Source organism: Chrysoperla carnea, chromosome 1 (assembly GCF_905475395.1).
Source record: "Chrysoperla carnea chromosome 1, inChrCarn1.1, whole genome shotgun sequence".
Lineage (NCBI taxonomy): Eukaryota > Metazoa > Arthropoda > Insecta > Neuroptera > Chrysopidae > Chrysoperla > Chrysoperla carnea.
In genome coordinates, this window is record NC_058337.1 from 82,299,150 (window position 1) to 82,326,200 (window position 27,051).

A 27,051-nucleotide genomic window follows, 5' to 3' on the forward strand; every position below is an offset into this window, starting at 1 on the left:
GCACGTATGGTGATCAATTTGCAATATCATAGAATTTTCTCAATTTTGTTTTTCTTGGAAATGAATGTGAAAATCAAAGTTGTCCCGTTCTTATTCTTACATATTCTAATGGAATATCTTCGATAGTCAAAACTGTTTTGCAGGACGTTCCCAAAAGATGAGTGTATGAAAATAATTTAGATTTACGATTCAAATTTTCGTGGTGGAATTTGTTAGAACTTGGTATACGATATATACCATAGTTTTTGAAATGGTGATGCCTAAAAATTTAGAGAAAATCACTTATAGAAGAATAACACACAAATGTCATTCATCTCTTCATTTTTTAAATGTAGTTTTTGGAAAACCGAGTTTCGCAAGAGCATTAATAATCTTTAAAGAAATAGTAAAATCTTTTTTCAAAAACCTATCTTAAGAAATAAAAGAATCTCGAAGAAATTTAAAAAAAAATTTTCGAGTATGGAAATTTTTATATTTCATTTGAAATTTGAAAAATAATTCATCACATTAACATATGTATTTATTTTTACCCACACATTCATATAAATGTGTCCATTACAAACATTTTCTGTTCACTTACATTACCATTTTGTTTGCACTTACATTGACATAAGAAATATTATAATTTAAATCAATGTATTTATCACCATAATTTGCTTAATTCAATTGTTATTGGTCTGATATCTTGAGATCACATCCATAACGCCTTATTTTTGTTGAGATGGTTTTATGTGTATCATCGTCATATCTATAGCGGCTGACAATACTTAAGGTTTTTGTGTGTAAAATTTCATGAATATTTTATCAATGCCCTATATTCTTTTTTTTTTTGAAGATGAAACATAATATTACAAAGCACCGTCAATACTTAAACACAAAGTATGTGTAGAAACTGAGCTTTATTTGTTTTCATCGTAAATATACGTATTTTTCCTTTTTTTATTTACAATGTGAATTTTTTAAATAATTTATAATATCGTCATTAAATTAATGTAAAAAATAGAAAAATACAGTGAAATCTTTTATAGCTTTATTCTGCGCTGAAGAAATTGAATGTTAAGAGGAATATAGCAAGTTAACTTTTGTCGGTAGTATCGTTTATCTGTAAGCAACTAACGAATTTTCTTATGGGGATGTAAGCAATCATGTCAATCCTGTTAGGGGTAGGGGGTGTAACTTGAAAAAATCAAATGGTAACCCCTATTTTTTTCTGCAGATTTGAATTCTTCAGAAGAAAAGACAAACATTTTGTCTAAGAAATTTTTCCCGATTTTCGGTAGATCACGCTACAATCGACAAAAATCGTTCTTTTAGATTTGGCATTAGAATTGCAGTTCAAGTGAAGGCGAGAAAAGTTTTTTGAGTCGAGAATAGTTATTTTCAATTTTGTTTTTGTTTTTTTTGAAGAAAAGACTATTCTGTTTTGTTTTTCATATTTTATTATGATTTAGAAAAATTATTTTTGTAAAAATGTTTTTTTTTATTTTGGAAAGTCTGAAAAAAAATTAAATCTAAAATGATTCATATCTAATTCTTTCTAAGAGCTTTATTTAGTATCCTCCCAATTGTCTAGTGGTTTACCTCAATTACCGCAATTCGACATTTTCGCTTCTCTTTTATTTTCGTTGAATTTCTAACTTTTGTGTTGCTTTTGTTTTGTTTTTGTTTTGGTTCTGTGTGTTTGTGTTTTTATTTTTTTTTACTTTTTCGTTTTGATTTTTGTCATTGAACGGCGCAATTCTTATGCCAAATCTAAAAGAACGATTTTTGTCGATTGTAGCGCGATCTACCGAAAATCGGGAAAAATTTCTTAGACAAAATGTTTGTCTTTTCTTCTGAAGAATCCAAATCTGCAGAAAAAAATAGGTGTTTCCATTTGATTTTTTCAAGTTACACCCCCTACCCCTAACAGGGGTTGAGGGTGGAGGGTGTTTTTGGTATGGTTAGATAGAGTTTCAAAAAATATTTGATACGTGTTTTTTCGTTTCAATTTTTTTTAAAAACTATTCAGAATAATCAGCCTGGACGGGTGGTTTGGAACACCCAGTATAATGTAGGCTTGCTAGTGTAACGTAGTTTACCTAATTTTTAAATAATCTTTATAACGTCTGGCGGAAGTAATAGCCCTCGAAAATGGCCTGGGAATAATAAATATCAATTTTTGATAACATTCTTAAAAACATATTTAAATATGACGTTTCTACTTTAACGTAGGTCAGTAAGGCTTTTATACACCTTTAGTTCGTTAACTACATAGTAGACTCGAAATTCTCAAAATTTCAGCTTTGCTAAAATGACGTAGGTCTGGGGGCTCTGGGATCTTGGATTACTATTAAACATTGCTACTTAGCAAAACTGCGTGTTATATTTGATATTTGGTATCAAACAACACATAATTTTCCATAAAATACTCTCACAAAAATAAAAATTTTCATATTATCTTACTCTCAAATTCTTGTATTTTTAATGTTCTATCATTTTATGTGAAAAACTCTTTGGAAACATACATATTTTTCAAAAATAAATTTGCTTTAATAGCAAGTATGAAAATATAAAAGAAGTAGTAGTAGGTACTCTTCTTCATACACTCTCCTTCGATGAAAACCAATAAGTTAATAATCAATGACTATTTTACCTCACTAGTGAACTGTATAGATTTAGTTGACATTTTAACGACTAATGTTTACACAGTATGTAAACAATTTATTTACACAAATTCATGGAAATGTCAACATTTGTTTGTATCATATGTGTATATGTACAACATGGCTGTGTGTTTGTATTTAGTGGAAATTTATTTTGTGTTGATTTTCAATTCATTTCCAATATTGACAATATCCAGAGCTAAATTATAATATTATTTAAGTAAATTTTCATAGAAAAATTATGAAATTAATTTTCAAATTTTTAAATAATTTATAAAATATGAAAAATTAAATGTTAAACATGGAAGAAAGGAAATGAAGTGCGTGAAATTGTACAAGCTTAGAAATTGTACCTAAACTAAAGACTTCGCTGTTTGCACTAACTAACCAATAGAAAGTAATTCTTTTTTGTTAGAATACTAAAAAAGGAGGGAAAAAATTTCATTGCGAAAAGCACAATTATATAACCTTTTAAAGTCATTAACAAAGCCTCTCAATAATTTTCTTAAAGGGTCTTTATCAAGTAATATTATCAATTAGTATTCCAGGGTTCTAAATTGCTTCTTATGAAATTTCTTATTATTAAACATGAACGAAAGGGTGCACTTCAAAATGTGGACTTCAAGTCTTAAGCTTTCATATAAAAATCGTACACTATTATCGAAAATTGTCGTAGCATTCTGTAGCAAAGTTTATGACGAAAGGTATGAAAAAAACATCCAACAAAGTTTTAATTGAACTACACGGTAAGAGATTTTTTGTGGATATCACTATGTCAGTATTGGTGTGAAAGCCATGTTGATTTGACAATGGAGGGATTAGTAAGTAACATGAGGCTCATACTGGTTGGCGGTATCCACAATGCTTCTGGGAGATAGCCCTATTCAATACTTTTACTTAAGCTAACAAAGATACTATAGTATCTGTCTCTATACCATACCAGCATATAGTTATAAGGGTCTTATAAAATATTTTCTTTATAAATTAACAGCAATTCCCGAAAACTTTTTTAGATTTACATAGAAACAAGCACTTTAGAATAAACACTTTTTCGGGTTTGTAAGAGAAATAAAGGTGACCAAGAAATGCATTGTTTCCGCCGCTTCAAGATGGAAATGTTGAAATCCTCGTCTGTATATTTATTATTATTTGTTTATAAACTACTATCTTTATAGAATGGGAGTCCATAATTAATAATAATTAATAGGATTTTTGGACCCATTAATTAAACAGATTGTTAGGACGAAATAATTCATATGGCTTATGAATATGTATTATCAAAGATAATAAATGAAAACTCCATGATTACCTGTGACAACTACATGGTATTCGAAATACATATTTAAATTATACAAATATGATCTAGAAAAATAGGAAAATTTATTTAAAAAAGGCGTTTTCTTTACTCTTACGAGTACAAATTATTCGCCGAAAATAGGCGTAAGATTTTATCAAAGATATGTTTCTTATGTAAAATCTGAAAAATTAACTGTGTTCGAATAGATTACAAGAAACCACTTCCAATATGCAAATTAAAAATTTTATCTCCCATTTCATGCATAGTATTGTTTGCTGTCTTGTACGAAGTTGGTACATATTCAGAAATCAATCAAGGTAACTTATAAGTCAATAATTAAACTTATAAATTATCGATAATGATGTTTTTCTAAAAAGAACTATATTAAAACAATAAAAATAAATTAATATATAATATGATTGGTTTATTATTGATATTCAGTTGTATGTTGTATTCTTCACAATAAAATGTCTTTTTACAATATCATCCAATAAATATTATTAATAAAACAACTCAAAAAAAAAAAATTAAATAAATAAATAAATACAAAAGAAATATAATAATAATAATAATTTAAATTAAAAGTAGAACCTGTTGTGTTATTGGAACGTGTTATATTCTAGTCACAATTGTTATTACGAAGAAAAACGTATATATACTCACATAACATAACCTGTTGTTCAAAGGAGGCATTACACTTTAGTGTAATGCCAACTACGATCACGCAGTGGTATGTATGTACATACCTGTATAAAATTAACATCAGATAGGTAAATGTTAATATATATGTGTATAATAAAGATAAGATATACACATGGTTAGTATGAAACAGCAATATGAATAACTGTTTCACTTTATACAACACCCCCCACTATTATGAGTAAGAGACAAACATATACATACCAACAAGTATGAACTTGTTGGACATACTGTTGCGTCGTTTGAACAGTGGTGGGGATAAATACACACAGATAGAGAGGCAACACACTAAGTATTGTATATACTGTATATCTGTAGAAACCGGTGTTGTGTGTATGTTATGTGTGCGCGTACGTCTAGCTATAGCTCCTCTACTAAATAGCTCTTTGGTATGCTATGTTTGTTAACCCGCCTTGGTTCTTCTTTCTTTAGTTGTTGCGGTACTCAATGCTATCAGTCCGGGCCAGACTGTGATACAGTGCGGTGCACCGCTTGTCCTTTCATCCTTTTAACTGTTTGCTATCCGTAACCAACGTTTCTTGAAACTCTATATATTGAAACATATTAATCATTAATAAAAATAGCCACATTTTTTTAACTCTTTTTTTTTAAACTAAAAAAATAATTTTTTTATCGAACACTGATTCGTACTGTGAAAATTACGATTATTTTATTTTGTGTGAGGTAAGCAATAAATTCAATTTTGAAATATTTCTAAATTCTTTGACAATCAGATTTAAAGTCATATTTTACTCGAATCTTGCTATTTTCTAAATATCTATATTAAAAAATAAATTAAAAATTAAAAAAATCATAATAATAGTAATTAATATTTAGGAGTTAAAATTAGCATTAATTATACATATCTTTTGAAAAATTGTTTCTAGAAAATTCTAGGTACTAGCATAGAAATTTTTGTTTGACACTCGTTAGAAGTTAGTTAAATTTTTTGAAACTAGTATTTTTGTTAACTAGTGCAGTGATTAATATTTAAGGTTATATAAATTAAGGATATATCCATACCTTTTATTGAAGGTGTGGGACAATCAAAATAAAACAATCAAGTTTTGCGGATCGATAATCAAATTTTTTCAGTCATTTTGATACACAAGTATCAAATTTTGACATCTTTGCATCTGTGACTATCATTCTTGACAATCTCTTATTCGTAATCTTTAAATCGTAATTTTTAAGCTAATTATAAAATCAAAGCACTTCTGTACACTTTTTCTAAGTCTTAGCGCGCGGTGTGAGAGTTCTAATAAAAAAAAAAACCAAAAAAGTACTAGAGAATTGCCAAAACAGTTCACTACCGTCCTAGTTCCACTCAAAAAATATAAATAAAAAGAAACAAAACAAAAAAAAATAAAGAGAAACAAATGAAGAAACACTAGAAAATAGAGTAAAATTTTTTATTTTTCGACAGAGAAAAATTTGGGAAGTGTGCAATATTTTATAGAATTAAGTAAATATTAAATAATAATTTAAAAACATATCAGACCTTATTAAGAAAATATAAATTTTTAAAAAATTTTACCTAAAGTCAATATATTATTATTATTATTATCATTATTAATTAATTAATTAATTAATTAGATTTATAAAAAAAAATAGTTGAATTATCGACAATCGTAATCAAAGAAATTGTTAAAAAATTTTTACATTTTATTTTCCGAGAAAAAAGAGATTAAATCCCCAAAAAATTTTATAAAAAAAGATAATTAATCTTCCTACAAGATTCAATTAATTTATTAATTATTGATTAATTACGGCGGCCTAGTCTTTAATTTTATGATTAAAAATTTATTTATTAAAAAAATAGTGCAATTTGGGTACAAGATATAAAAAAATATTAATTAGTGATAATTTTTGCCAAAAAAAAAAAAAAAACAAAACAAAACACAAAAGTTAACTCGGCCTATTTAATTTTTGGGTCAAATAAAAGAGTATCTCTATATGCGTGTACAAAAGTAATACGAATTACAAGAGTTGGTTAGTTTTTTGTGGCCTGTTATATATAGTAGTTGACAGTCCATAAATCCAAACCGATCACAAACAATCCAAAATTAAAAGCCTAACACCTGTGACAGAAACTCTTTCACGACGTATTTTCAATATAGTACCTCATATTACCCCTACATTGTACCTTTTACTGGTTATCCAATACAGCAACAACAATCCACACAACATCATCCAAATTTCCCAATAATATCCCATCATCATAATTCATCGTCGGGTGCAATTGTTTCTGGCTCGACAAACGCTACCACCGCTGTTGGTGCAGTACCAACAGTAGGCTTTGCTGCATTTGCCGCGGCTGCTACGGGCATTGTTGAACAACATCCACAATCGACATCATTAGTCAGTGTTTGTGCGTGTAATTTTTGTAATACGAGTTCAAATTATAACACACCTGCAGTGGTCACAACTAATCAAATTGTCGTACCACAAACAACTACTCCACAAAATTCGACATCATTGGTAAATGGTACATCCACAACTGGATCAGCAAATTTAAGTCAAGTGGGTACACCTGGTTCGAATCAATCAGCAGCTCAATTTTGTACACAGTTACAGCCAAGTAGTACAATTATTGTAAACCGTTTTACTGAAATTAATTGTTACGATAATAGTACATCAGCTCCTTCGAATCAAATAACAACAAACGGCGGTTACACGACAGATCCAGTTGCATCGAAGCATTTACATTTTATTGGAGATATGGTAAGTCAGTTATTATTCAATTTTTGTCTTACTGATATTTAAGTTTAAAGAGTATCAACGTCCAAAAAAGTTTCATGATCTGATGATCTATTACGAGCAAAAGCATTGAAAGTAAAAAATATTTTAAAACGAGAACCTAAAACACCGACAGGCAGTTGCAGCAGAAAACCGAAATTTAGAATTCCATGTTATGTTGGTCAGATACAGTCAAGTGTTTCGTTTATCCAAGTAATATATCGTAGCATAATGTTTAGTTTCCATTGTTTTTGTCATATTCTACTTTATAAAGTTTTACATTGGGATCAATAATTTCTAAGTCTTTTTAAGAGCTATCTTTTTAGTATGGCTATTCAATTGTCTAAGAACTATAATTTAATTACTAACCAATCACTTAGAAGGCTTTTTTTTCATTCTTAAATTTCAAGTAATTATAATTGAAAATTTACCTATATTTAAAAACAGAAATCGCTGACAGCAATATTCTGAATTCGTTAGCAGTAATTGTGATGCCCGATACGAGAATTGTGGCGCAGCTAATAGTTGACCTATTGACAGTAAACTTTGAAAAGAAACCATAATAATCTTGTTAGTTTTTCATCAAAAACTTGATGTCTGATAACGGTAAATTTATAAAACGTTTTATTCAGGAAAGTGGTAAATTTCTCCTTAGATTTTAGAATCAACATGATCTAGCAAAAGTCTTTCTTTATCAACATTCTGTTTGTAAATGAAAATTTGGCTAATTACTGATTTTGAATTAGCTGTTCGTAAATTTAAAAATTTTAGCTAGTTAACTAGTAAACTTGAAATTGCGTACCTGCAAAAAGAAACTGCAGATGCAAAGAGCGATCGTATGAAGAATATTTTTGCCCCTAAATCTTTCCATTTTCTTTAACGAGTTCCATGATTATAAGAACAGTTCTTTTAAATTTGAGGTTGTCGTGTATCTTACACCATGTAAACTTTATGAAAAGGGACAATAAACGTTTCAGTTTTTTTCTATTGAAAAAAGCACTTAACATTTACTCTATACATATATCCCTTTTTTTTTACTTTCGATATCTATAAAAAATCAAATTATCTACTAACTGTTGACAATATAGGATCGTTTTCTTTTTTACTTGAAGAAACTTTTGAGGTTAGTTATGTCTTTAATCTTTGAGATTAAAATGCTAAATCTTTTTCAGTATTTAAAATAGATAGGAAAATACATTTATGTATGAGTATATTAAAATAATTTCTAGGGAATAAGGTAGTAGTTGTTTACGATTAGAATATTTGATTTTATTATATAGATACAAGTCGAATAGTTTGACCTATATACCTTAAAGAAATGTTTGGCTATCAGAAAGTAATTTTAAATGAAAGGTTTTTGCTTTTCGTCTCTTCTATACACTCATCTAATTTAGTCACCCAAATTGTTTGACTTCTCGAGAATATGAACATGGGAAGAATTTGACCTGATTTTCGTAGGTTCTTCATAAATCATATTTAGTACTAATTATATTTTTCTCAAGATACTAAGATACAGATGACAGATGATAGATACGATTCTGACCTACACTAGTTAAATAACAGATCTTAAGCTTAAAATTTTTCTATAATATTCGTATATGGAAATTTTTTTTATACACATTTGTCCTTGCTGCATTAGCTTGGCTGACACCGACTCCAAAAAAAAACAATAATTTTTACTACATAATATGATCGTTATTTTTTTACTTTTTAGAGCATATTAATTTGTTTGAGGTTTTTTTTTTATTTTGTGATGTTCAGTGAATCTGAAGTACACAAACTAATATTTGTCACTAAAAAAAGAATCGTCGAAATAGTTTGGGGTGATATTGAGTTATTCGTCCTCCTGTCGTGCATACTTAATGTAAATTGAAGACTTTTATGGTTTTCTCATGGATGCCGTTGTCAGAACTTAATCAAAATGAAATGGGGCCACATGGAAAGCACCAGCTTTCAAATAGATAAAGAATCATCAAAATCGGTTAACCCAGTCGAAAGTTCTGTAACAAACATAAAAAAAAACAATACAGTCGAATTGATATCCTCCTTTTATTGTTTGAAGTCGGTTAAAAATTATTGGCTGAAAAACTTATTTCGTTTTTCTCCCATGTATAGTTTTAAAATTGTCGATCTAATTTTTTATGGATATTCACAATAATCACCGTACAGTAGCCATTAAAATTTCTATAGAAATTTATAAATTTGATATATATGTATACAAATATCTAAAATAATTTGAACATGCATACTTTATTTATAAACATTCTATAATACGTAAATAAACCAGTTTAATGTTTAGATTGAAATATCCTGAAATTGTTGAAATATTTTCCTAATAAATTTTCTGATAATACCTATACATCATATAATTTTAGTTTGTATATACAAAATCGTTTAAGTTTACCATTTATTAAAGGTGTTTATTTACATCATACACAATATTATTTTACACTATGCGTTCATTTACACGTTAACGTCAATTAAAAAGCAGTAAAAACAACTATTTAAAACGTTAAATTGAAGATGATATTGATGTAAAATGAGAAATTTTAATGGGTAAGAAATTTATGTAGAAATTCCTTTTTTTACTCTACTCACAAGCGTAGGTATGTCAAAATATGGTGGAAGCGATGGGGTTAAAAAAAGATTTTAGTTTTAAAACATTTTTTGAAATTAAACAACCTCGAAAATGGATATATTTTCAAGAAAGCGAGCTGGTAGCTTGTAAGTACCACAGAACTGTTACGCAGGAGTTACAGTTTATGTAAAATTTAGTCTCGTATTTTTATGGGAAAATATCTGGGTAATCTAAGAATTAATTTCACCCATTGATGATGAATCTAAGAATTTCACCCATGGGTTGAATTTTCAATGCAACAATAGCTCTCCCTCTACTCAAGAGGGCTGTTCATCGAAACCCTTTGCTTTATAGAGATAATGCCAATGAAGACACTTTTCAAAACCTTCTTGTGTGAACATTCAAATACAAAATTAACAATCCCTATATATTATAAATGTGCAAGTAAGGATGTTTGTTTGTGTCTTACGCTTTCACGCAAAAACTAGCGACTGGTTTTTAATGAAACTGTACACCAATATAGCTCTCATACATCAGAATAACACATGAGGTATAATTTAAAAAGATGTATAAAAAAGATTAAAAAAATTAAAAAAATAAATTTAATCTGACATTTACTATTTTAAAGGTTTCTATAAAAATTTTAAATAGTAAATGTCAAACAATTCAGGGCCACATTTTCTAATATACTCAATGAATTATGACTATTTTACAATTCAAAAAATTGAAAACTATGCATATCTTTTAGCTGCGTAAAACAATTCCTTCAAGTGTTATGGAAGGGGGATAATTGAGATCAAAAGATGTGGAGGCTATAAAGCGGTGATTTTTACTTTTAAGTCCAGTGAAACGGGCAGGTATCAAACTTGTTTTCTATACATACAAAAAACATTTGGCGTTTTTACGTTATTAATACTTATAAGATGTACAAACAAAGATCGAGCAAACATGAGAAATTTATGCATGTGCACCCAGATAAAAAAAAATTTAGGTGCAACACATTTCTGATAAAAAATGATTTTTCTGTCATTAACTTCCACTATAAATACACAACGATATTAGAGACTATAAAATAATTTTGCAGTTTAGCATGTAAACAGACACATTAATAATAATATTATGATTAAAATATAATGAATCATTTAATTGGAATTCATTATTTATAAATAATTATTATATTAATCAAAATCGTCAGATATACAACATTATGTAAAGTTATAGTCATAGAAAATGAATAGATCAATGATCTATTATTATACGTATTATTTAAATGTGAATTTTAAAGTAGAAAAATAACTTTATTTTAAATATTTATTAAATAAATTTTTATAGTTATGTTAATAATAAATTTATCACGAAATCTTAATTGTTTGCGTGATAATTTTAGAATTTTATTAAAAAATTGAATTTAAAAAAAAAAATAATTTTAAAATATTAATTCAATTTAGTCAAAAATAATATTAATGATATTCAAAATTTTGGAAATTTTCCACGGTATTTTACAATGCGAATTATTAAATTATTATAGTAGTAAATAGAACAAATGTACATTCTATACAATTAAGTCCAGGCGCAGTTATTAGGTAGGTCAACAATGCTGAACAATGGTGATACTGAGAGAAATGAAATACATAATCTTGAGACCCAGAAAATTTTACCCCTGCGTCTTTTAAAATTGATGAGTATTTATATTTTTCCTTATTGTTTAAAAGCAGTTAAGTAAGTCCTGTACGACGACAAACGGGTGAACCTATAAATAATTTTAACTCAAGCGTTATTTTTAAAAATGCCTTTCTCTGGTCAGCTTTTGTTGGTAACTTTTACCCTATGGTAGAAGCTCAGCGAAGAGATTTTTAAGTACAGAAATATCTTACAATTTCCTGTATTTCTTACTCACCCCAATGGTTCTTCATAATGTTTAGACATGTATATTTAGAAAAAAAGCAGGTGAACTTCAAACTATATTTCAGATATTTATTATCTATAATAACATTGAACATATACCTCGAAGAAACTTGATTTGAAGTTCAAAAACCAACTTTTTGAACCTTCAAACTATATTTCAGACATTTATCATCAGTAACATTCAACATATACCTTGAAGAAACTTCATTTGAAAGTAATCTTAATCAAAAATCACCTTTTTGATTATTTTAATCTGTTCAAGAGATGAGACTCTTCGGATATATCCAGAAAAACGGTTTCGGGCGTTGGATAGGTTTGTATTTAGAACCTATGAATGCATTAAGTAGGAAATACTTACAGCAATATAGACGAAAAGAAGATAAATGAGTGTTAAATCGAAATTCAAAATAAGGAAAATAAAATTGTTAATTTTAACAGTTAAGTTTAAGTCTCGTTAAACATATTATAGCTGAAAAATGATAATAGCCAAATGTATTGAAAGCAGCATTCTAAAAACTCTATTCAAATTCTTTTTTAAAGGAAAAATATATTAATTGAATATTTATAAAGTTTAAAAATTCTGAAAGTTATAATTTGAAAGGTATCATATTATGCAAGGTAAAACTTTATTAAAGAAGGTTTTTTAAATTGCAAAAACCGTTCCTACCTTTAATATGCCATGTTTGAAACTTCATAATATATCAAATATTCGAAATGTGGGAATAAAAAGTTTCAAACAAAAATTGCTGGTAATATCTCTCAACTAAAATTTTTTATTAAAAATTTTCACGCAAGTAACGATATTTACCGAAACACTCGATTTGGGGGGTAAACTTAAGCGAAGTTCTACCTTATATTTAACGTGGATTTTAGTGTTAAACTACATTACTGGATTACAGCTAATTTTAAACCATAAACATTAATTATAATCGTAAATCTTATGTTTAAATTTGTTAACAAAATTTAGTAAACAAACAAAAATAATAAATAAATAATAAAAATTCATTTTGGAGAAAAAATTGCCCAATATGCCTAGCGCTATATGGCACAGTTGCTTAAGGCGCTTGAACATGAATCCAAAAGATTGTGGTTCGATTCCTGATTTATGTGTATTTTTTTCAATTCTCTTGGATTTCATTCAAAATTTAATTAATAAACAAAAAATAATAAAATTTAAGTCAATTGAAATTATTGTTTTTTTCGTCTTTTTTTTTCTAGTAAAATAAATGGAATGAAAAAAAAAAAAGGAAATAAATGCGTGACCATAAATATCAATAAAAATGAAATAATAAATAAATATTAATATTAACTTATAAATCATATTTAATATAATTTGACATTCCAAAGTTAATTAATTATTATTTAGTTGTCCTTATTGGCCTTTTTTCGAGAATCATCTTTCATTTCCTTGTGTTTGTTACACGAACATACACATTCACAAAACATAAACCGGGTATTGCAAAATATTGCATTGCATTTAGCTGTAAAATATCCTAACAATAACACAAAATTGAAAATTGTAGGTATTACCTTGCGACAAATTATAATGAAAGTACTGTTAATCGCCTTTCACAATGTGATAATCGCCGACAATCGCAAAATATTAACCGAAAAAAATATTTATAAATTTAATACAAAAGTTAAAATTTAATTTAAATTTTCTTCCCGTAGCTTCCACCATATTTTTTACCACATTTTGATTAAAGTTGTCTATAGATGGTACAATTTTTCCCATTAAAACTCGATTTACTTAAGGGTGAGCTTAGCCAATGCAATTCAATTTTTGGCTAAGCCATATGCAAGAGTCTGATCATTCAGTCTATATGTATAATGACTGTTGTTTTTAATTTTACTAAGTTGGAAATAACTTCATGGAATAACTCTGTACGCCAATCAATCTTCTTCGAAGCTTTCAGCGATGAACTGCTTTCAGCGATGAAGACTGTTTATAAGAATGAATGAAGAGCATTCTACGCTTTTGAACTGAAAATTTTATATGATAAAAGAAACTTTTAACAAAAAGAAAACCGACTTCAAAAGAAAAACTTTTCCAAAACAAATTAAAATGCACTAAAAAGTAAAAAACTAACAATAATATAATGTAGTTAAAATTATTGTTATTTTTGGAGTCGGCGTCAGCCAAGGAAACAATTCTTACAGTACAGTTTGCTACATTAGCTTGGCTGACACCGACTCAAAAAGTAACAATAATTTTAACTAAATTATATTATCGTTATTTTTTTACTTTTTGGTACATATTAATTTGTTTTGGAAAAGTTTTTCTTTTGAAGTCGGTTTTCTTTTTGTTAAAAGTTTTTTATTTATTTTGTGACTTTTAGTGAATCTGAAGTACACTAACTAATTTGTCACTAAGAAAAGAATCATCGATTGGCGTGATATTGAGTTATTTGCCCTCTTTTCGTGCATATTTAATGCAAATTTAAGACTTATATAGTTTTTACATTGATGTCATTGTCAGAACTGTACCAAAATGAAATGGGACCACACGGGAAGGACCAGCTTTCAAATAGATAAATTGCATCATCAAAAACGGTTCACTCAGTCGAAAGTTCTGAGGTAACACATAAAAAAATACAGTCGAATTGATAACCTCCTCCTTTTTTGTCTGAAGTCGGTTAAAAATTGAGTGTATCCTCAATTGAATATTTAATTCTTATATACTTTTAGTTGATTTTAAAAACGTTTTATACTTATAATGTTGATGACCTCAACTTCTCTTAAAAATTGGCCCAACTTATCCCAACAATTTCTAATTATCACGCATGACTTTACTGCCACCTAGTAGAGAAAAATTGTATCAAAGCAGTTTTGATATTTTTGATCGAGCAATTAACAAATCTGGGGCATAAATTTTGCAATCATCTGTATAATCAATTGAGTAGTATTTGTTTTTATGATAGCCGGGTATATATTCACTTGCAATCACTGGATATAATAAATAATAAATTTATTGAAATAAAAATAAATATTTGTAATCAATCGATCAAAATACACAATCAATTTTAATCAAAACATTATTCAATTATAGGTATATTTATATTTTATAGGTATATATATATATATATAAATTAATATTTAGTTATCAAAAATTGTATTAAGTGACACTGTAATCAAAGTTTTATGAGAAAAATGTGGGCCTTCAATTGATACACTTTTTTTGATTTGTAAAAAAATATTTGTAAATTAAAGTTATACAAAAAGTTATACAAAAATTACAAGTTCTACTTGTAAATTAAACACCTGATGAAATATATGTAGCTTTGGAGCTTAACTAGTTAACTTAGTTCTCCGTAACTAACTAGTTCAGCTACAAACCATATAGTTTACAAAATATGTAAGAAAAGATAATTTAGTTCCTACAGGTGCGAGGTTAGAAAGGAGCGCCTTGAAACTCTGACTAGCCAAAGAATATAAAAAGGGCACAAAAATAATATGGAAGAGAAAGCTCACATTAGACGAATCTGCCGAAGATATAACTTCTGCATTATCTCGTCGGGAAACATTCAAAGTGACAGTATAACTAGTAATTGTAGGCGGACTTGTGCTTGAACTTCAAAATAAATGAGAACTGTACCTGCAACAGTTTTATAATTAATTTTCTTTAAACTAAAGTAGTTCTAAATAGAGCGAGTGGGTTCTGATGATCTAGAAAAGTGCATTGTTGATAAATGTATCCATCTACGTTCTTATTTATCGACGACAGCTCGATCCGGAGAACTTCTTCGAACAACCAACTTAATTCTACAAGTTCTAAGAAAAAATAACTTGAAACTAAACTTGCTTACTTTAAAAATAGAAACATTTTGTAATAAATTTCATTGTAAAAACTATTTTTAAAAAAATCGTAGCGCAGGAACTCCGTTAACTAAGGAATTCTCTCAGAGATTGGAAAAATGGCGCTTTTTCCTTAAAATCAAAGAATGAATTTTTAATCTTTCAAGAATTTTTATTTAGAAAACTAAGCGCCTAGAGAAAAAATTACTAGAGTACTTTTTTGCATAAAACTGATCAAAAAATGCAAAAAAATACATTTTCATTTTAAAAAAATTCAAAATTTTGTACTTTGCGCTTCTACTAGATCGATGAACATTTAAAGAAATTGTTTCAAAATTCCATCATCAGTACAAAAGCAATAGCTAAAAAAACAATTCAACTTTAGATATGTAATGGCAATTTAAAATTGGTACAGGAAGATAAAAATAAAATAAAATACTATAATAAACCAAACCGGTAATCAAGATGGCTACACCGGTAACTAAAATGTTGTTTAAGTCAGAATTAAGAGTAAAAGAATAATGCTACAAAAGTGGAAACACTTTTGAGTTTGAACTTGGTTTGGCAAAATTGATAAAACACTGTTGCTGTTAGAGAAGGATTACAACAAATCAAACTCTTGGGCAATGCGAAGAAGCATTAAATTTGAAAATGAATTCACTACTCTATAAGCTTTTTATTTGATTTACTATCTAAACTGTAATGATACATTATTTCTTTGTTTGTTATTTTAATATTTAAAATGAAAGGAAAAATCTTAAAATATATGCACTATACACCCATTAATTGATAATAGGATTGGCAACCCATCAGATTACAAGCTTTAAGCTCTAAGATACCACACCAACAAATAATATATGAATAATATATTTAATTTAATGGAAACGAAACTTAGAAAAAAGGAAAAATTTATTTAGCACGTGTGTGAAAAAAAAATTTGTTTATGTTTGTATTTCTTTAAAAAAATAACGATAGTTTTTTTTTGTTTTTTTCATCATCCGTGACAGTTTGAATTACATTTGAAAGTAGAGCTTTTTATGTGTGTGCTTTGGGAAAATACATTCTCCGTATATATACACACACACAGACACACACACGTCGTACTCTACTGACAAGCAAATCGAATCCGATAATCTTATTTGAAAAGGATTTCAAAAGGTCATAACTTCTTACTTATAGTGGTGTTCTATTATTAGCAGAGAGAATTGAAAAAATGTATATATAAGAATAAGAATACATCTTTTTTTATTATTTTTCCGGAAAAACTGTTTTCCTATTTTTCTTCTTTCATTTTAATAGTTGTTTTTTTTTTTTGCTAAACTAATATTTGATGTTATGAGCGTAGGATAATAAATTTAAAATCGTTGGTAGTGGCAAAACTGCACATCTTGAATGAATTTGAAACATATCTTAATACAAATGCATAAACTATTTTAAAAATTAAACTATTTCCAATTTGAGAGTTATATTCAGGTAATTAAAGATTCAATATAGATAACAACATAGATAAAGTGATACAATTAATGGATGTACAATATGTTTTTGAAGAGCAAATTTGAATCGTAATAAACAGTTTAAACTTCTATATTTAACATTAAAACTGATTAGAAAATGGTAAATTACAATATTTTTTACGAAAAGTTATAATTAAACTAGCTGACCCGGCGAATTTCGTACCGCCTACCAATCGATTCTTTATTATTATTATTTTTAAAACTTTTCAGATTTCTCATCTGTAAAGGGAGAAAGTATATGATCTATCACAAAACTTAAAAGTTGCCATGAAATTTTACCGAACTACTTTTGTTGCTCCAAATGAAGTCATTTGAAAGTAATCGTTTTATTGTTTTGCTTTCTCGGAACCCCTCTACTAATACTTAAACTTTATGGCATGGTAAATTAAAATCAATTGACTTTTAATTATTATTTCGAATTTTCTTTGGGAATATAGAAAACCATCCTCGTACTTCAAGGAATATTATAAAAAGGAATTAGCGAAATCGGTTCAGCTGCTCTCGAGATTTGCTAAGCAACACATTCATTGATTCCTTTTTATATTATAGATATTGCAAAATTTATCATCATATATATTTTTATTGATATAATACTCGTATACTTTATTGGTATAATAATACTGACTTGGAGGGCGAGTCTTCGAATCCAGGCAGCGGCAGTGTGATGAAAAACGGAGGTTAAACCCTCTCATTATTATTATTATTGTTTTTATTGGTATAATCAGTCATACCGGAAATTAACTTTCACAGAATGGGGTGTGAAAATGTAATATTTACACAAGAATGAGTGAGTAAGCGGGTTGGAAAATCAAAAAATGTTTTTAACCAGACAAAATCATCCAAAGAGTTTTCCAAAAAGAAGGAATCAAAAGAAGAAGGAAAATTTTAACATAGAATAATACAATCTTAAAATCTGCTGAATATTTTAAAACGATCTTATTTATATATCTACATAATTACCGTTGCTGTAGATCGTTACATTTAGTAACTTACAGAATTTCTTGTTTTCCACGAAAATTAAAACTGGGAATACCTCGATTTAACATTTTTAAATAAAAAATTAGCACTTTGTATAAAATATTCTTACTACATTTTAAAGTATATTTTTTATAATTAAACTAAGTAATATATAAATAATTAATTCGATAACTTTTTACCTTTATTAGTCTAGCAAGCACCAAACGTTGCAAGCACATACAAACACGTAAAAGTGAACAGTCAAAGTCAGCAACAAGCTGGTGGAAGCCGTTCCATTCCATTGAATGTTGGTCTGTATATCTATGAGTCTGTCGGTTTTGATGTGGCATAGTTTTACTCTTCGACACGACAAGAAAACGTAGCCACCTACACAATCCCCTTCTTCCTCGCACAACATAATACCGCTATATTTGCATTTTGTTATTAATAAGAAGTAACAGCAGCATCCAAAGCATAACTACGGTGCTATAGAAAAGCTTCTCAATAGTAGTAAAAGCTTATTTATTAAAATAAAGTCTGTTATTAAGTTTTTGATGTTGCATATTTTCCATGCACAGCTTCTTTAAAATAATACTACTAAACATTAATTTGTAAAGTAATAAATAAATATAACATCTTTCAACATCGTAGTTCTACCGAAAAGTTTTTAGGTTTAAGGCTAGGATTATGCAGATGTATAGACACAGAATAGAATACATGACAACAGGAATTCGAAACGAGATTTGACGTCGACGTCTGGCACGTTCGTATTTAAATGAAAACTAAATAAAATTGACTTAAGTTTAAATAGTCTAATTTTGCTTCTTTCAGTAGCCTATTAATAATTCAATCTTCAACTCATATATTAGATGAGCAAGATAGCACAGTTAGGCTTATATTTTTCTGAATTATAAACTGATGAGTTATTATCTACATGCGCAGATGTCACAGTTATTTCTTAAGAAATTCAACATGATCAAGGAATTGTTTTTTTTTTTGTCCCTATTTTTGTGACTTACATTACGTACAGCACATGCCTTTGTAAAATATCTTACAATTTATCTGATTTTTTTCCTCTCAAATTACTACAAAAGTGTCTGTCATTGAAAGAACGTGTACCGGTTAAAAATTTGGTACCAAAAGGGTCATTCGCGAAAACGAGTCATTTCTCAGAGAAAGAGTTAAAGGAATTTAGTTTCTATTTGTTATTTTCTAACTATTTATTTAATTTATTTCAAATATAATTATTATTTCACTCTCAAAAATGCTGCTTATCTATGAACAATTAAACATTTCTTCGCTCTCCGTGAAAATACTTTTAGCATGTTATTAATTATTCTTAAAGTCTCAGTATTGAGGAATTATAAAGTAAGTTAAAGTCTTTATTTGAATATATGAACGTTTATCCATCTCGGTAATCAAAAATTTATATAAGAGGCACAAAAACTATTTTCTCCAAGTAAATTCTACTAAAATTAATTATTCAGTGAATAAAAAAGTATTTATACACACATTAAGGAGGGTGTCTCGCTAGCAATACTAAAAAAGAAATTAGTAGATAATGATCCGAACTTTTAGTATGTTGTAGTAAACTAAATATACTATATCCAGAAAAATTTGGGTACCTTACTGATCAATTAAGAGAGTAATTAATTAATTAAAAATAACATATATTTAGAATACTTTTAATTAATCTCTACCTCTCCGTTAATTGATCGGTAAAGTACCCAAATTCTTTTTTTGAAATAGTATGTTTCGTTAACTAAAATACTATACCATGCATATATGTAATATGCAGGGAATACTAAGTTTAGTCCCAAGTTTGTAATGCTTAAAAATTTTGATGCTATGAACAAAATTTTGGAATAGGTGTTCATAGAATCACCTAATTAGTCCATTTTCGGATGTCTGTCCGTCTGTCCGTCTGTCTGCCAACACGATACCTCAAAAACGAAAAGAGATATCAAGATGAAATTTTTATTGCGTACTCACGACGTAAAAAGTGAGGTCGAGTTCCTAAATGAGCAATATAGGTCAATTGGGTCCTGAGACCGTAGGACCCATCTTGCTAACCGTTAGAGATAGAACAAAAGTTTAAATGTAAAAAATGTTATAAAAAACAAATCAACATTTGTTTGATACATTTTTTCGTAAACATCACTGTTTACCCGTGAGGGCGTAAATTAGGCGTAAATTTTATAGTATGTATTATATGTGAATATCAGTTATGTTTGTGTGACATGTATGTATGTGTAATGTGATAGAGTAATCAATAATGTCTATGCATGGTATTTAAACAATTAACTCAGTCAATTGTTTGTTTTCACTTGTGTTTTTCTATTATTGACGAGTCACCTACCTTAAAGTATAAAAATAAATGTATCTGAAAACAAGTGAAAACAAACAATTGAGTGAGTTAATTGTTGAAATACCATGTATAGACAGTGTTGATTACTCTGTCACATTACACATATACCTATACATGTCACACACACATAACTGATAATCCCATATAATACATACTATTCAATTTGTGCATATTTTGCTCTATTACGTGATGTATATGAAAAAATATTTTAAACAAAAGTTGTAAATTTATTTATAAGGAACATTTTTTACATTTGTTTTTTTGTTTATCTATAACGGTTTTCAAGATAGGTCCTATGGACTCAAGACCCAATTGGCCTATGTTGCTCATTTACGAACTCGACTTCACTTTGTACGTGCTAACCACGCTATAAAAATTTCAGCTTGATATCTCCTTTCGTTTTTGAGTTATCGTCATGACAGACGGACAGACGACCGACAGACAGACAACCGGAAATGGACTAATTAGGTGATTTAATGAACACCCATACCAAAATTTTATTCATAGCATCAATATTTTTAAGCGTTACAAACTTGGGACTAAACTTAGTATACCTTGATATATTTCATATACATGGTATAAACATATATCTATCTATATCTGCCTCATGTAATATAAACAACATATAAATTTAATAATAGGAATAGGACATCTTACCCCTTCCACTGGATAGGTGGAGTTTATTGTTGTAATAATAATAATAATAATAATGCATAGTAAGTTGCCTCATTTAATTTAACTGAACCTTAACAGACATATTTATTTGTTGTTGAGAGAAAAAAAAACTTTTAAATAATTGCTTATTATTTACTATAGGTTTTTTTCAAGAAAGAGTTTTGTTCCTTATTTTTTTTAAGGGAAATATTTTTTTCTAAGTAGTTGTTTTGTTTTGTTTTTTTTTCGTAGTCTTATTATATATTTTTTCTTAATAGTCTCTCTTATTGCTTGGAATAAACTTTTAACTATGCATTTTATTTACTGTTTTCGAAAATTTTTTTATTGTAATAAATGGTATTTAATCATATTTTTTACCGAGCACTTTTTCTATATTTATTTTTGCATCTTATAAATACCTTATTTATGAATAGGAATATAGATTATTCAATAGAAAATAAATAATTAAAGTCAAGTGTATTCGATGCTAGCTTAGTTTTCGTTTCATAAATTTATATAAAAAATCTATTAATAATCAGGTAATTACCGTCAGTTTGAACTAGATTCTAGGTTTGAACTAGATAGGTTTTTTTTTCCAAACTTTTCTAAACTATTTATTCTGATAGTGCTTGTTATGAACGTTATAAGAACTTAGGTCTTTAAATCATGGGGGTTTTTGGGACTTTATATATCCAGCATAAATTGGATCCCACATATCCAGCATAATATTCACCCGAGGTAACAACACATATCTCCACTTGGAAATAAAAAGTTTCAAATTTAATCTCTTCCGTCTTAGGATATTTATTTGAAATTTTTACATCTCATGTTAAAAATGATGAACAGTATATTATTATAATACAAGAAACATCTCCATGTGAATATGAAAAGTTTCAACTTTAACCTTTTCACTTTTAATACCATATTTACTAAAATATCGCTAAAATAAGATAATATCAGTTCACTTTTCCCATCTCTGAAACGGTATAACAATTAAAATTTTATTATAAAAGTTACAGTTAAAAATGAACTTGATTTTAGAAAAAACTTTTTAACACCTGCGACTGAACGAAGTAAAAAGTTTTAGTCTAGTATACGAGATACTTTTATTTCACGCTCTTTATAAGATTTATAGTCTATTTTTAGATAGGTCTTTTAGACTAGAATTACCTTAAGACTAGAAGTACTTGACGACCCTTGGGCAATATGAACTTCCCAGATATAAGGCTCTCTAAGATGTCGCAATAACTTTTTTTAATTTAAAACATTCCTTTCTCCTTGATTCTGATAGCCAAAATTCCAATAACAATAATCTTTTGTTGACTTAACAAAATGTTACAATACAAGACCTCGAAAACTGTTAAGCTATAATCCAATTACATTTTTCCAAGTAGGAAAGAATAATCGGGCTGAGCATTGGACCAAGACTGTACTAAGCTTAGAATCTGTATTAAATGTATTAAACATCAACAAGACTTCATTGTTTCAAGCTGGGTTGTCAAATATTGGTCCATTCTTAGTTTTCGGTCTCAAGTGTAGATGCAAGTAAAAAACAAATTTAATTTCCTATTTTGTTTGGTATTATATTTATTTTTTCCTTCCTTTGAAAGTCCGATATTTTTCATGTGGTAAGAACGACGTGGTAATTTTGTGTACTGATCATTTTTTAGATTATTACCTATGTGGTATTATGTTTAAGAAATAGATTTGCTGCAATCAAAGCTTAAATCTGTGTAGGTACTCGTAAGTTAGCTTTTACTCACACGGCCATTCTCTCTCCTACCAAATAAAAAGCAAAAATCATCCATATCAATTAATAATAAACTTGGTGTTATTTCTTATCTTGCCCACGCGAGGTCTTCCTTATTAGTTAATCAAATTTAAGCTTATCGTGCTGACTAAGGACAAAAAATAGACACACGATCTGAAAATGTACCGCTTAAGAAATCAAGGATAGAGATATAATGTTAAGATTTAATTTTGTTATTTGTATATCATATCTGTTATAAAATTGCCTATAAATAAAGAAAGTTAATTACAATTGATATTATATTAAAATTTCTGTAGACAGTTTTTAGCCACGAGTATCACATTGCGAAATTCCTCGCGGGTCGAGCTAGTATATATAAAAGCATTTTACACATATGGAAGTCTTTTTCTGTGGTAAGTACGTAAATTTTTGGAGGGAAAAGTGACAATTCTTACACGCAACGATACAGAAAAATGCAGATTTTATAAAATTTGTATTATAGACATCTAGCTAAAAGACAGTGATGTATATATTTTACGTAGTAAAATATCATAATTTAACATATAATCACAAAAAAATAAATAAAAATCCGAGTATTTTTTTTCCACATTCATTCTCAAACATATGTTCTGTTATTATTTATAAGAAAACATTTCTAATACACTGTGTTTTTTTCAATTTTTATTCTTCGTTTTTCCAAGAACAAAATACTATAATATGTACGAACAACATCTTATACCCACTTTTCAGAACCATTTTTCTATGTATACATATTACATATATAGAGGAACATAGAATTTTTGTATCTTTTTTTGTGCTTGTGTTATTTTGTACACCCATTTCATCTTCGTTCGTGTGTGCAAGCTCACAAGTAACAACCAGCTTTTATTTACATTACTTATCTAAAAGTAAATATTTGAAATGATCCAAGAAAGCTTCTAGTTTGTGCTGTTATATCATCCCTAACAAATACATAATGTATAGATATTATTCTTTGAATATTAGGGGATGATTTTTAATTTCTCTTAGCCAAAATGGTAAATCTCTCATGTCTGAATCTCTTTCTAATGGTTTATTTATTCATCAGAATTCCAGGTGTTCTTTTTTTAGTAGATACCTATAATAAAAAATTACATTGCATTCTACTTACTTTATGAAAAACGTGGAAAATGTTTCCAATGAGATTCTGCAATTTTTAACCCTAGTTACTCTGTTTTTTATGAGAAACTAATAAAAATTGACTTCTCCACCTCTTTTGATCTCACTTATCCCCTTTTCATAACACTTAAAGAGATTGTTTTACGCAACTAAAACATATGCACAGTTTTCAATTTTTTCAATTGTAAAATTATCATAATTGATTGATCAGAAAAGGTAGCCATGAATTGATAAACCTTTACTGTTTTAAATTTAGAAACCTTTTTTGTGGTTCAAAATGATGATCGTTTTGCTCCATCTGTGATCATTATTTTGAACCATAAATTAAAGATTTCTGTAAAAATTTAAAATAGTAAATGTCAGATTATATTTTATTTATTTTTTTTTTAAATATATATATTTTTTTAATTTATAGCTCATGTGTTATTCTGATGCATGAGCTATATTGCTGTACAGTTACATTAAAAATTATTCGCTAGTTTTGGAGTGAAAGCGTAACAAACAAACAAACAAACAAACAAATAATTATTCTTACTTTCACATTTATAATATATAAAGGGATAGGGATAAACCAATTTGACAAAAAATAATTTTCAGAACTATTCCGGAACTTTGGCGGTTATGAATTTACAATTATGGAATTATCCAATTTTCTTGGTCACCCAATTAGTTTAACAAACTAAAAGTAAGTGAGTGGTAAAATTTCTTATGATGAAATAGAGTTAAGAGTTTGCAATTGAATATTATATATTTATTTTTAATATCTATATATTTTTAATTTATAGCTCACGTGTTAGCCTAAAGTATGAGCTATATTGCTGTACAGTTTCATTGAGAACCATTCGCTAGTTTTTGCGTGAAAGCGTAACAAACAAACATCTTTACTTTCACATTTATAATATATAGGGATTTCTATAGATGTAAAGGGACTATTTAATCTTCCTCTAAATGTATATTTTAAATTTTTTAGGTTTGTGTTACTGTTGTGAAAATATTCATATTCCCCAAACTATCATTATTTTCTATATGTTTTATGTGTTCGTCGAATTTATACACATATAAATATTTTGCATTTTATTCTTTATAAAATATAAGAATAAATCGTTTTAGATACAATTTTTTTGGAAGATGTGTAAGGGATGTTTTCTTAACCTAGAAACGAGAATATTCTAGGATTCTCGCCTTCACAATGAAAAAACAAGGGTAGAAAAAATAATTAGGATTGTTTATATTTCTTCAAGTTTTTTTTACGTATTTTTATCTAGGGTGGTAGGTATTATTTGGACTAAGCGTATAGAAACAAAACACAAAGAAATATATGAAGTTATGACATCTGAATTTTTCGGCCCAATAAAAACTCACATGACTTACTTTAGCTAAGATGACCTTGAATCATTACATCTTTTAAACTTAGTGTACCACAAATGAAATTTGCACAATCAATCTCCTATTTATCGTAGTGTTTTTTGGTAATTGCAGAAAAAGTTATCACTCCGCATTCGTAGAAAATTTCAATGTCTTGTACTTGTAGTGAAAGCGATACGTAAACTAAAGATGATTTTTCTTTGAAATATCTACTTTACCTACTTTAAAATCATTCTTTACATTGTATAAATAAGTGATGTATATTTTATAATATTATACAATAACATATAAAAATTTGTCTTTGTTAAATATTTTTTTGAGTACTATAAAATATACTTTTTAAGGGTTTGTTCATTCAGTAATTTTAAATAAATATATTTTTCAAGCAATTGCATTTTTTTGTTATTATTGCTTCGAATAAATATTTTTATTGCAAATTTTTTTTTATAAGTGCCTACTTCTTTTTCAAAGAAACTTTTATCAGTCGCTCGTTTGAGTGGATTAACGGATATGAAATATTAAATCTGTTTATTTGGCAGTAAATTACGTTGGATGACGTTCCCAACTTTTCAATGAAGTAGAATACAGACAGACATTAAATTTCTAAAATTTCCATAAAGGAAGATTGGTAAATCACTATGTACCTATTTCTTAATAAAGGAAAATATAGACAGAATTGCTTGTGGAAATTTTCACTATTGACAAGTGGAAATAAACAATTGACTAAGTTAATTGTTGAAATACCTCATATATACAGTGTTACATGTTCTTGTATTGTATTTATAAATGAGGTTAATAAAACTTTTTTTATTGTTTTTTTGAAATTTACATGCATAGGAACGAAATTTTAAAAATTTTTCCCCGAAAATTGATCTTTGTATCCCTTAATATTCAACTCCCTAACTTTTATAGTTTTTGAGACAATGGAATAGTAAGTTTAGACTCTCATTTGGACAATCGAGGGAATAAATATATAGAAAAAAATGTTTCAAAGAAACTTGAGACTAAACTTACTATACTCTCATATATTTCATATATAGGGTACACATAAATAATTTATAACTAAGTAGAGATAACTACACGAAATAATAAAAAATAATGTGAAAATGAGAAATATTTTTGTGTCCTTTCTTACCGGTATTCAAATACATATTTTTGATTTTCAAAAATATCTTTTGAAGAAATCCAAAAGATCCATTTTATAAAACTGCTATTTGTTTTTATTACTTGAATAAAATTAACAATTCCATCAATTAACGTGTAAAACTTTGCCGATATAAAAATCGACTAAAAGTTTACACCACCGAACAATAAAAATATTAGCTTGCCATGCAAGGCTCGGCAGCTTTGTTACGTAAGTTTCTAATCTGATTACTGATTTATAATTAGGTTATCATTTCGTAACTCTCCCAAATACTTCCCCTTGCATGTCCATCCATGGAATCATATGACGATTACAACTCTTCCAACTTTTTTAATAGCTTTATCTCAGAAACGGTGGCTCTTAAGAAATAAATATTTTGTTTTTTTTTATATTTAATTATCTGATTTACAATTTTCGTCTGAACTTAGTTCATGATAAAGGTTACCAGTTTGCTGAAAATCGCGAATAACCAGTTTGTGTGAC

The 27,051-nt window shown here is 27.9% G+C and overlaps 1 protein-coding gene across 5 annotated transcripts in view; it reads left to right on the plus strand.

Moving 5' to 3' along the window:
* The window catches only part of LOC123290557 (polypyrimidine tract-binding protein 1), a 740,982-nt gene that overhangs the window by 380,463 nt on the left and 333,468 nt on the right, over positions 1-27,051 (plus strand). The window contains exon 1 of one of the 5 annotated variants that reach the window (XM_044870782.1): positions 6,724-7,365. The exons of 3 other annotated variants lie outside the window; for them this stretch is intronic. In XM_044870782.1, coding sequence (XP_044726717.1) covers positions 7,363-7,365 — 3 coding nt within the window. In that variant the 5' untranslated portion in view covers positions 6,724-7,362. Of the gene's footprint in view, positions 1-6,723; positions 7,366-27,051 lie in introns of those variants that run through there. One more of the 5 variants, XM_044870783.1, reaches the window with a different exon arrangement.